The sequence below is a fragment of the Monodon monoceros genome, unplaced genomic scaffold (genome assembly GCF_005190385.1).
Source record: "Monodon monoceros isolate NGI ecotype Baffin Bay Population unplaced genomic scaffold, NGI_Narwhal_1 Super_Scaffold_20, whole genome shotgun sequence".
NCBI lineage: Eukaryota > Metazoa > Chordata > Mammalia > Artiodactyla > Monodontidae > Monodon > Monodon monoceros.
This window is the reverse complement of record NW_021703777.1, coordinates 5,510,451-5,523,403: the sequence shown is the minus strand read 5'-3', so window position 1 is coordinate 5,523,403 and position 12,953 is coordinate 5,510,451. Positions and strand designations below refer to the sequence as shown.

The 12,953-nt window shown below is 38.0% G+C and overlaps 1 protein-coding gene across 1 annotated transcript; it reads right to left on the bottom strand.

The window, feature by feature from the left end:
- Nucleotides 1–6,548: 6,548 nt before the first annotated feature.
- NPY5R (neuropeptide Y receptor Y5) lies at nt 6,549–8,259 on the bottom strand. The gene has a single exon (XM_029235684.1). It carries the CDS (start codon nt 8,242–8,244, stop codon nt 6,874–6,876), a length of 1,371 nt encoding a protein of 456 aa, XP_029091517.1. The 5' UTR covers nt 8,245–8,259; the 3' UTR covers nt 6,549–6,873.
- Between the last annotated feature and the right edge of the window lie 4,694 nt (nt 8,260–12,953).

Below are 12,953 nucleotides of genomic sequence, written 5' to 3'. Positions count from 1 at the left end.
AAATGAAGTAAGCTAGGGAAAAGAAAATGTTATTAAGAAAATCATAAGAGAAAATATCAATCCAACTACAGTGCTATACTGTATTTATTGACACTATAAGTTTACATTGTCTTTTTACAAGATGAACAATCTGTCAATACCTACGTCAATATTGTCTTATGTGATACAAAACAGTGTAGATGTTGTACATACTACTAACACTAGACATCAAAAATGAAAAGGTGATGTGAAAAAGAAATTCCTATTTATTTACAGGTATGAGGATTCATGCGCTGGTAATGAAGAAGCAGCAATAGGATTGCTTTGTGGTCGCCTAGCGTAATCGATTGCTTCATGGTAGCCATTAGTGTAGCCTACACACTAATGAATGAATCTTATAAAAATGTATAGCATACAGTAGTAGCCATATTTATAATATATATTGGAGACTATGTTACATTTTTTTAAAAAGCCACTTATCTGTGACGACAGGCAGAGATGCAGCTTTTCCAATTATGAGAGAGGCGTATTGTATAGTCATGTAATTCTTTGAAAGCAAAGTTATAAAACGGTAAGAAAGCTACACATGATTAATTTTATATTAAATATCACTCACCTTATGCCTCTGTAAGGATAGGTTATACACTTCAGTACAAGTCTTGCATAAGATGTTCTACGCGATGAGTACTCAGGCAATGATGACGGTGGTGACACAGACATGTCTCACAGTTCTTGCCATATGGTTACTAGATTTTCACATAAAGACACGCACACATATATGAGATGTCAGTTTACTAACTGTACGGCATGATGATTATTTAGCACTCGGTAAAAAGAAGTGGATCATCGGGCTTCCCTCGTGGCGCAGTGGTTGAGAGTCCGCCTGCCGATGCAGGGGACGCGGGTTCGTGCCCCGGTCCGGGAAGATCCCACATGCCGCGGAGCGGCTGGGCCCGTGAGCCATGGCCGCTGAGCCTGCGCGTCCAGGGCCTGTGCTCCGCAACGGGAGAGGCCACAACAGTGAGAGGCCCACGTACCGCAAAAAAAAAAAAAAAAAAAGGATCATCATAAAAGTCTTCATCCTCGTCATCGTCCTGATGAGCAGGCTAATGAGAAGGAGGAAGGGGAGGAGGGAGTGTTTTGCTGTCTCAGGGATGGCAGAGGAGGTAGGAGGAAAGGCAGCCACACTTGCTGAACTTTACAGAAATACATCATAATTTACATCTGACATTTTTCTTTTTCATTTCTCTAAATACATTTCCATACAAATTCCAATCCTTCTTCCACTGTTTGCTTTAGTTTCATAGAAGGGTCCGTGTCATAAAAGAAGCCCAAAGCAGTCTAAAATAATCAGAACTCTTCTGACAGATCGTCTGACGTCGACTTGTTTCCTGGCACCGCTTCTTCCAAATCTTCTTCCTCATAGTCTGGCAGTGGTTTGCAAGCTCTCATCTCTGTCCAGTCATCTCTGTTAATTCCCCTTGTGTGGTGGCTATTAGCTCGTGAATTTCTCCAAGATCCGTATCTTGAAACCCCTCCCCCTTATCTTTTTTTTTTTTTTTTTTTTTTTGCCATATCCACAGTCTCTCTCATGATCTCCTTGCTTGGCTCTGTCGTAAATCCTGTGAAGTCATGCACAACATCTGGATATAGTTTTCTCCAGCAGGAGTTCATTGTTTCAGGCTCAAGGACTTTCAGTTTTTACTGTAACAACAACGGCATCTTCCATGGTGTGAGCCTCCCAGACTTCCACAATGTTCTATCACGGTTCTCTTCTATAGCATTAAAAATCCTTTCCATAGAGGATCATGTGTAATGAGGCTTAAAGGTCCTTATCACCCCCTGATCTAGGGCCTGAACTAAAGATTCTGTGTTTGAGGGCAAGTAGAACACTTCAGTGTTGAACCCATGGAACTCTGGGTGGGCAGGGACATTGTCCGATATCAAAAAGAACTTTAAAAGGCAGTCTCTTACTCACAAAGTACTTCCTGACTTCAGAGACAAAGCATCAATGGAACCAATCCAGAAAAACTGTTTTAATTGTCCAGGCCTTCTTGTCATCCAACCTAAAGAGGGGTAACCGATGTTTGTCTTTTCCCTTCAAGGCTCGGGAGTTAGCAGCTTTATAGATAAGGGGCGTCTTGATCATAAACCTGAATGCATTTGCACAAAACAATAGACTTAGCCTATCCCTTTCTGCCTCAAATCCTCGTGCTCACTTCTCTTCCTTAGTAATGAATATCCTTTATGGCATTTTTTTTTTTCCAGATTAGGACACTGTTATCTGCATTAAAAACCTGTTTAGGCAGATACTCTTTCTCCTCAGTGATTTTCTTAATGATGTCTTGGAACTCATCTGCTGCCTCTTGGTCAGCAGAAGTTTCTTCTGTTATCTTGACATTTTTAAAGCCAAACCTCTTTCTAAAATTATCAAGCCATCCTTTCCTGGCATTAACTTCTCCAGTTTTAGATGCTTCACCTTCCTTTGGCTTTAACTTTTCATACAATGACTTCATGTTAGTCTATAGTTGTGCCTTTCTTTTTATTTATTTATTTATTGTTATTTTTTATTTTTGGCTGCGTTGGGTCTTCGGTGCTGCCCGTAGGCTTTCTCTAGTTGTGGCGAGTAGGGGCTACTCTTTGCTGTGGTGCATGGGCCTCTCACAGCAGTGGCCTCTCCTGCCGCAGGGCACGGGCTCCAGGCGTGCGGGCCTCAGCAGTTGTGGCACGTGGGCTCAATAGTTGTGGCTCGCGGGCTCCAGAGCACAGGCTCAGTCGTTCTGGCGCACGGGCTTGGTTGTTCCATGGCATGCGGGATCTTCCCAGACCACGGCTCGAACCCGTGTCCCCTGCATTGGCAGGCGGACTCCCAACCACTGCGCCACCAGGGAAGCGCAGGTGTGCCTTTCTTACAGCAATCTTACAATCTTTACACAAAAAAGCTATAATTTTAACATGAGATAAAAAGATACTTCACAAAAAGTGCAAGTTTTGTGTGCCTGTTGACATAGCTGTAGCAACAGCCTCATGAATTTCCTTTTCTTTTTTTAAAAGGTCCTTAAACTGGATTCATTTATCTTGAAATGGTGGGCAACCACAGCTGCAGACCTCAATCTATGGTACATATCAAGTAATTCAACTTTTTCTTATGGTGTCATGACTTTTCTCTGCCTCTTGGGAGCACTTCCATTAACACTAGTGGTACTTCTTATGGGTTTACGAGGTTTACGGTTATTCATGGTTTATGCTATTGCACTAAGCAAGATGAAAAACATGCGAGAAGTGTGATTGATCACTTTTTACTGTGATATGCAATTTACCGGACAAAAGAACTGCTCACATGGAGATAATGAGTGTCACATGGTTAAGAGGATGGTGGCTGCAAAATTGCTACATATGCACTATGGTTAATTTTATGCAGTTATGATTTAAAACTGCATCTTTACCTTCGTTTACATTTCTCTCGACTATGAATAGTACCATGTACACTCTGTGTTTGTGTGCAGAGGTTTTGATAAATTTTAACTCTTTCTAATAGATTTGTGTGTATTTTATGGTAGCAAATGATAAAATAGACTAGTATCTACATATATTTTATGCATTCATGACACCTTTTTCTTAATTTTTTCTTTTCTTTTTTTGCTATTTCTATCTAGGGTGTGCAGTTCATCTGCGACTTTATTCAAATTGTCACAAAATTTTTTCCAATATATTTATTGAAAAACATCTACATATAAGTGGATCTCCAAAAATTTTTGCAATATATTTACTGAAAAAGTCCACATATAAGTGGATCTGCTTAGTTCAAACCTGTGCTGTTTGGAGCAACTGTATCCATGGAAGAAATTATTATTCATAATAACCTTCTAAAACAATTAATCCCCCTCTTAATGACTTCTATTCACCAATCCATTTAAACTTCTCTACTTACTTACTTAGTTATTAATTAATTATTAATTATTCTTCTTAATTATTAAGAACATTCAGTCATTTCTGGTTAGGGAAGATAAATGGCTACCTTTCAGTTCAGTAGTTTAAGAGCCCCAAATTAGTTTATCCAGTTTAACTAAACTCATTTATCAGCAACCATAAAATCTGTGGAGTTTGATACTTATTGTACATTTGCTAATGTAAGTTACTCTAACAGGATAAAATACCTCTTTATGTGTTTATATTTGCCCTTGTCGGTGGGTTTTCCCCCTTTGGCCACTAAAGTTAAACCTTGAAGTCGACTGCCCTAGTGAAAAATTTTAAATTTCTTTTAAATAAGAAGTCATTCTTCAACTTAGACTTTTTTGTTTGGGGTCTGGGGTGAGACAATAGTCTTAAATCCAAGCATTTAAAGGGGAAAAGGGTTTTTAAATCACAAAAGCTTCCTTTTCCAAAAACAAACCTTGATATTCTGAACACAGTTTTACCGTAAGCCGTAGTGCAGAGAAAAATAAAGATTTTATTAGCAAGGGACATTCTTAGTAGGCAGAAAGCAGCAGAAGCCCTTAGAATAAGAAGAAGGAAAGAAAGAGAAAAGCAAAAGTGAACCAAAGTTTCTTCACTTTTTTTTCCTGCTCTCCTGTCAAAACTTGGGGAGGACACTCATATAACCCCAGGCAGATTAGAGGGAAGCTAAAAGCAGTGGTGGCTTTACCTAGTTTCATGTTTGAAAATCTAAAAAGGAACTGGAAAGCAGATGCTTTGGCAGCAACATGAGGTGAACAACACTGTGGACGGGGTGGCTTGTAGCATTTGGGCAGAGAAGGCCTGGGGAAGCCACGCTGCCTCAGTTCTAGGTGAGCTACGTGAGCAGTAAGCATTCATACTGGAATGATGTGGAATACTTCCTGCCATATCAATAAACAAAAGATGTCACAGTCGTCAGTGATTGCAGCCACTTCCTACAGTGAGCCCTGAGGGAACTCACAAGGAAAGAATACCTGCCATGTAGCAGCCATCAGACTGCAGCCACTGTGAGCCCCAAGGAAACTCAGGATGTGAAAACACAGGATACGGCCCCAGAGAGCTGAGGTGCATCTCAAAGGAATGATTTCCGTGAGCACAGACTCTTGCACGTTCCCATATATAGAAAAGTGCTAAATTCCTTAACTTGAGATTTCTGGTTTTCTTTAATTAACAAGAATATTTTTATGCTCCCTTTGCCCTTTGCTGCAAACCTTCTCTATATCCTCGCTCTTTGCCCACCGCCTCCTGAGAGCAATTCTCTCAGGGTTACTTGAGAGGCTGCCTCCCGGGCTTGAAGTCCTAAAACTTCCCGTCGAATAAAACAGAACTCTCAACTCTCAGGTTGTGAATATCTTTATAGTCGACAATACCTTTCTGAAGAGTTCTTGGTGATAAAGTTCCTGAAGTGTCCCCGGCCTTGGCAGGGACAAGACCCCACAGAGCAGACAGCCCAGGCTCAGGACAAACTGGAAAACGTGGTGGAGATTCAGAGGGACCTCACAGCCAGTGAGTTTACATCAGCAGGGGTGGAGAATGCCAGGGCTGGACCCTCAGGCCTGGACCCTGCTGAGAACAGACCATACATTCTACAACACACGGAGAAGCTGATGGAACAGAGAGACCAGGCAAGACAGTTACCTCTCACCTGGAGCTGGGCAGGAGTCAGCAGAGGACACGTGGGGACCAGCGCCATCTTCTGCTTCCCCTATGTGTAGGCCTTGCCTAGGGAAGCAGGAGAGGCCCGAAAAAAAGCCCCCGTAGAGAGTCTGGACTTTCAATTGACTAAACAACAACCAGAGTTACCTACTATTTGAAAACTTAAACGGTTTCTTGTTTTGCTCAGTTGTTTTCCCTTATGAACAGGAATCCATATAGGAGACAGTTAAATCAGAGAAAGGAACTGAAGACAGCATTATTATTTTGCACATCTGAGCCTCATGTGAAAACATTCATTATTTTCAGGGACCTAGTTCTATAAAAAAAACTGGCTAAAACAAACAAAAAGCTCCAGTTGAAAAGACTGACCTCAATCTAGTAAGATAGCATATGAGACCTCAGTACTGAAATGGCATAAAGTATATTAATCATTCTACATCTTGGCCAAAAAAATTAACTAAACTTTTTTTCCCCCTGTAGACACTTCAAGTATTCTTTACAATTATTTAATACTTGGAAATATAGATACCATTTATATTTCAAATTTTAGAATATAAAAGATGTATATGAAACAATCTTTGTTTGATAGCTTAATGTCATGGTATAAGTCTAGAAAAGATTTAAAATCTATTTTTATTTGATAAATTAACTGTGTATTACTAGGATAGTGGGGAATAAATTGACAATTTGACCAATCATCAATAATAGGATATAAAAATTTTCCTTTAGAGGTTCTAAAACTGTACCCAATGTTGACATTTAATTTATGACTTAGGCATATATCTGTCACTTAGTTATGGTTTGCTGGTCATATTAAAGTTTTCTGTATTGTCAGAAACTAACTATTAAGAAATCTGTGAAGTAAAAATGAAGATTATTAGATGTTCCTCATACCTGAAATTAAATGTCTTAGGAGAAATGTTTTTGCTTATAATTTTGAACAAAAAATACTGAGATGGTTAAATATAACTTTTATTTTAAACAAGAACTTACAATTCATTGGTTTACAGGACAAGCTGAAATGGAAGGTAACATAACTACTCTTTAAAATGAAATTACAGATTGGATTGACAATGACTTTATACAACTAAATGAATTTATCATATTATAACATGTTAAAATTATCTTCCATATATTAGGAACTGATATCCAAATCCAGACTTCTTACACATAAATTAAATTCTGTAAGTTAACAAAATTTGTTGATTATACATATACAGTCACTGTGAATATATTTTAGATGATCCCCATACTTGTACTTTCCTTGGAAAACATTGAGAATTATGACATATGAAGACAGCGTATAAGGGACCTTAAGTCGGCTTTGATCCCATTATTAAGAAATCCATATAGAATTGGATTAAGACAGCAGGACATCATGCCTAGCAAGTGACAGATGCAATACACCAACTTGAAATGCCTGTTTGAAATCAGGCTATCGTTAAAATCAGTCACCACATGGAAAAGGTGCAGAGGCATCCAGCTCACTGCAAACACTAGTATCAAGATGGTCAGTCTGTAGAACACACTTCGAGATCTTTTTTTTAATCTCATGATAGAACAGTTTACTCTCATCTCATGAACATCTGAGTTTTCTTCCGGTTTCACCTCAAAGCAAGTGGGGACCCCTGGTATAAGCTTACGGGATGAAGGGGGCTGACTTTTCCCAGAGCCCGAGTGTTCTGGAAGCCTTCTTGAGCGGTTCTCTGGAGGAGGTCTCGCCGGAGCAGGCAGCACGCATGCCGTCTTCTTGCTGTACCTCCTTCTGTACTTTCTGATGAATGAGTAACTCCATTTCCGGCTGCTGGAGACCCTCACCTGAGGCCCACTCTTTTTGGAAGGATGGAGAGTTAAGTTGATCATCTCATTTTCTTCTAGTTGGTTTTCTTGGTTGGACAATCCGCAGCTTATACTCCTGCAGACACTGGTATGACTTACAGTTAGACAAACTAAGGGCAGAATATACTGAACGAGCAATAAAGAGATAGTGAAAGCAATTCGGTATGCATCGGATGGCCATGACTCGACACATAAATACCTGCTGCTGAGCAACGCTGAACCAAATGTCTCCTGAAGTTCCACAAGGCTGTGAAACACTGGGAGGGGAGAACACATTGCAAAGCCTAGTGTCCAGACAGTAGCGATCAGGAAATAGCCATGGTTTGCTGTTAAATGATTAGATACAGGATGCTTTATCATATGATACCTGACGATGGCGATTGATATTAAAATTAAAGTGGAAACCAGCACTGTCACACATTGAAGGAAAGGCATAATATGACACATGACCCTGCCAAACATCCACTGATCCAGCAAGACAGAGGTCAGTGTGAAAGGCGAGCAAAACAGCACGACCAAGATATCGGAGAAGGCCAGATTGCCAATGAGGAAGTTGACCGTCGTCTTCTGATTTCGCTTCCTCATGAGAGCCATTAAAATAAGTAGATTCCCCATAAAACCAAGAAGACTTACAAAGGTATAGAGTCCAATCAGAAAATACTGCAAGTCATCGACACTGCTCTTATAGTCATCCCAGACTGGGAAATCAGAATTCCGAGCGGCAGCAGTATTGTTCTCTGCAGGAAGTGTCTTGTTATAATAATCCTTGAGCTCTGAAGCCATATTATTCTCCTGCTTGGAATAAAAAGACATTAGTTAGCAACTCGAAAAACAATTCCATGACTACTATAAATTAATCCATTGAGAAGGAAACATTATACCATTTGTTCCCATTACCTTATTCATTTACTAAAAAGTTTAGGGAAGTCTTTAACTGGCAACAAGTACAGAATAAACGTCAACCAATAACAATTACAGTAAGTGTAAATCTATCATCATTTCTATGGTGTGTCGACTCGTGTTAAAATAGCAGAACTTTTTTTTTTTAATTTATGTATAAATAATGTAAGGGACAGAAAAGACAAATGTGGATAAGAACTTCAAGATTATAATAGCTAATTAATATTGTTCTCCAGTCAAGGTACCTGATACATGTTGTAGTCATATAATCTTACCTTAAACATTCCTTCCTCTCTTACATCAATCAAGGTCAAACTTAAAAGTCACCTGCCCTAAAGTGTTCCTTCATCTGTTCAACTGGATGTGATCTCCTTTTGGAACCCCCATGTATTTCTGTTTATAGCTGTCTGATGCTACATGACACAATTTGCTTTGCACTGCAATTATAATAAAAACCAGTATACCTTATTTATGTATAAGCAATGGAAAAGAGAAACTGTGTTTTACTCACTGTGGTATCTACCATAAAACATGGCACAGTAACTTCACCATGGAAAGTGTTAAATAAATATATGTGGGAAAATGAAAAATTCAAACAAAAATAAATATTTATGGGGAAATGAGAAATTCAAACAAAAAGCTAATATCCTAAATATATCCAGTTCATATAATCTTCAGATTTGAGCTTCTCAAGTGTAGAAACACTATTCCATGACCTACATGTATAGAGTAGGCACTCAATAAATGTTTATCACATGGTACTGTTGACTATGTGAACACAATTCTGGATGGCAAAATCATTTCACGACTAATTCTCAGTCCTCTGAGAGGTGCAGATTATCATGAATTAAACCACTAAGCAGCTGGCTACTGGTGTTTTTAAAAACAAAATTTACCTGTTTATTTTTTAATTTAAAAATTGAAAGTAGATTTCAGCATTAAAAAGATTAAATAAATTCATATTTTTTAAGGAAGATAACACGGCATAAAGTTAAATGTGGAAGTGATACTAATATAACATCCCATAATAAGTTTTTTCACCTCAAGGAAATTAATAATGTAATATTAATACCACAATGATTTTACTTTTTTTTAATTGGAGTATAATTGCTTTACAATGTTGTGTTACTTTCTGCTGTACAGTGAAGTGAATCAGCTATATGTATACATATATCCCCTCCCTCTTGGACCTCCCTCCCACCCCCCCCATCCCACCCAACCAGGTCATCACAGAGCACCGAGCTGAGCTCCCTGTGCTATACAGCAGGTTCCCACTAGCTATCTAGTTTACACATGGAAGTGTATTTATGTCAAACCTAATCTCCCAATTCATCCCACTCTCCCCTTCCCCCTCTGTGTCCACATGTCTGTTCTCTACCTCTGTGTTTCGATTCCTGCCCTGCAAATAGGTTCATCTGTACTATTTTTCAAGATTCCACATATATGCGTTAAGACACAATATTTGTTTTTCTCTTTCTGACTTACTGACTTACAGCACCATTTATTAAAGAGGCTGTCTTTTCTCCGTTGTATATTCTTGCCTTCTTTGTCATAGATTAGGTGACCATAGGCGTGTGGGTTTATCTCTGGGCTTTCTATCCTGTACCATTGATCTATATTTCTGTTTTTGTGCCAGTACCATATTGTCTTGATTACTGTAGCTTTGCAGTATAGCCTGAAGCCGGGGAGCCTGATTCTTCCAGCTCCGTTTTTCTTTCTCAACACTGTTTTGCCTATTCGGGGTCTTTTGTGTTTCCACACAGATTGTAAAATTTTTTGTTCTAATTCTGTGAAAAATGCCACTGGTAATTTGATAGGGATTGCACTGAACCTGTAGATTGCTTTGGGTAGTATAGTCGTTTTCACAATATTGATTCTTCCATCCAGGAGCATGGTATCTATCTCCATCTGTTAGTGTCATCTTTGATTTGTGTCATCAGTGTTTTATAGTTTTCTGAGTACAGGTCTTTTGCTTCCTTAAGTAGGTTTATTCCCAGATATTTTATTCTTTTTGCTGCAGTGGTAAATGGGAGTGTTTCCTTAATTTCTCTTTTTGATCTTTCACTGTTAGTGTATAGGAATGCAAGAGATTTCTGTGCATTAATTTTGTATTCCTGCAACCTTACCAAATTCATTGATTAGTTCTAGTAGTTTTCTGGTGACATCTTTAGGATCTTCTATGTATAGTATTATGTCATCAGCAAATAGTGACAGTTTTACTTCTTCTTTTCCAATTTGTATTCCTTTTATTTCTTTTTCTTCTCTGATTGCTGTGGCTAAGACTTCCAAAAGTATGTTGAATAATAGTGGCAAGAGTGGAAATTCTTGACTTGTTCCTTACCTTAGAGGAAATACTTTCAGTTTTTCATCGTTGAGAATGATGTTTGCTGTGGGTTTGTCATTTATGGCTTTTATTATGTTGAGGTAGGTTCCCTCTATGCCCACTTTCTGGAGAGTTTTTATCATAAATGTTTGTTGATTTTTGTCAAAAGCTTTTTCTGCATCTATTGAGATGAACATATGGTTTTTTTTCTTTGTTTATGTGGTGTATCACATTGATTGATTTCTATATATTGAAGAATCCTTGCATCCCTGGGATAAATCCCACTTGATCATGATGTATGATCCTTTTAATGTGGTGTTGGAATTTGTTTGCTAGTATCTTGTTGAGGAAGTTTGCATCTATGTTCATCAGTGATATTGGCCTGTAATTTTCTTTTTTTTGTGATATCTTTGTCTGGTTTTGGTATCAGGGTGATGGTGGCCTTGTAGAACGAGTTTGAGAGTCTTCCTCCCTCTGCAATTTTTTGAAAGAGTTTGAGTAGGTTAGGTGTTATCTCTTCTCTAAATGTTTGATAGAATTTGCCTGTGAAGCCATCTGGTCCTTGACTTTTGTTTGTTGTTTTTTAATTACAGTTTCACTTTCATTACTTATGATCAGTCTGTTTGTATTTTCTAATTCTTCCTGGTTCAGTCTTGGAAAGTTGTACCTTTCCAAGAATTTGTCCATTTCTTCCAGACTGTCCACTTTATTGGCATGTAGTTGTTGTAGTAGCTCTTATGACCCTTTGTATTTCTGTGGTGTCAGTTGTAACTTCTCTTTTTTCATTTCTAATTTTATTGATTTGACTTCTCTCTTTTTTTTTCTTGATGATTCTGGCTAAAATTTTATCAATTATGGTTATCTTCTTGAAGAACCAACTTTTAGTTTTGTTGATCTTTGCTATTGTCTCTTCATTTCTATTTCATTTATTTCTGCTCTGATCTTTATGATTTCTTTCCTTCTACTAATTTTGCGTTTTTCCTTATCTCTTGTAACAGTCTTTATCTTAAAGTCTATTTTATCTGATATGAGTATTACTACTCCAGCTTTATTGTCATTTCCATTTGCATGGAATATTTTTTACCATCCCCTCACTTTCAGTCTGTATGTGTCCTTAGGTCTGAAGTGGGTCTTTTGTAGACAGCATATATATGGGTCTTGTTTTTGTACCCTTTCAGCCAGTCTATGTCTTTTGGTTGGAGCATTAAACGTTCTACATTGAAGATGATTATTGATATGTATGTCCCTATTACCGTTTTCTTAATTGATTTGTGTTTGTTTTTGTGGGTCTTTTTCTTCTTTTGTGTTTCCCACCTAGAGAAATTCCTTTAGCATTTGTTAAAAAGCTGGTTTGGTGGTGCTGAATTCTCCTAGCTTTTGTTTGTCTGTAAAGCTTTTGATTTCTCCATCAAATCTGAATGAGATGCATGCTGGTAGAGTAATCTTGGTTGTAGATTTTCCCCTTTCATCACTTTAAATATATCCTGCCACTCCCTTCTGGCCTGAAGAGTTTTTGCTGAAAAATCAGCTGATAACCTTATGGGGATTCCCTTGTATGTTATTTGTTGCTTTTCCCTTGGTGTTTTTTATATATTTTCTTTGAATTTAAATTTTGTTAGTTTGATTAATATGTGTCTTGGTGTGTTTCTTCTAGGGTTTATCCTGTATGGGACTCTCTGCACTTCCTGGACTTGGGTGGCGATTTCCTTTCCCATGTTAGGGAAGTTTCGACTATAATCTCTTCAAATATTTTCTCAGACCCTTTCTCTTTCTCTTCTTCTTCTGGGACCCTTATAATTTGAATGTTGGTGCATTTAATGTTGTCCCAGAGGTCTCTGAGACTGTCCTCAATTCTTTCCATTCTTTTTTCTTTATTCTGCTCCTCTGCAGTTATTTCCACCATTCTACATTCCAGCTCACTTATTTGCTCTTCTCCCTCAGTTATTCTACTATTGATTCCTTCTAGTGTATTTTTCACTTCAGTTATTGTGTTGTTCATCACTTTTTGTTTGTTCTTTAGTTCTTCTAGGTCATTGTTAAACATTTCTTGTATTTTCTCAATGCGTGCCTCCATTCTATTTCCAAGATTTTGTATCATTTTTACTATCATTACTCCGAATTCTTTTTCAGGTAGGTTGCCTATTTTCTCTTCATTTATTTTTTCTTGTAGGTTTTTACCTTGCTCCTTTGTCTGTAACATATTTTTTTGTCGTTTCATTTTTTTTTTTTTTTTTGATGGGTAGGGCTGTATACCTGTCTTATTGGTTGTTTGGCCTGAAGCATGCAGCACTATAATTTG

What these genes read in the sequence shown, in the direction of transcription:
- NPY5R (XM_029235684.1), bottom strand. Translation starts at nt 8,244, where the DNA reads ATGTCTTTTTATTCCAAGCAGGAGAATAATATGGCTTCAGAGCTCAAG.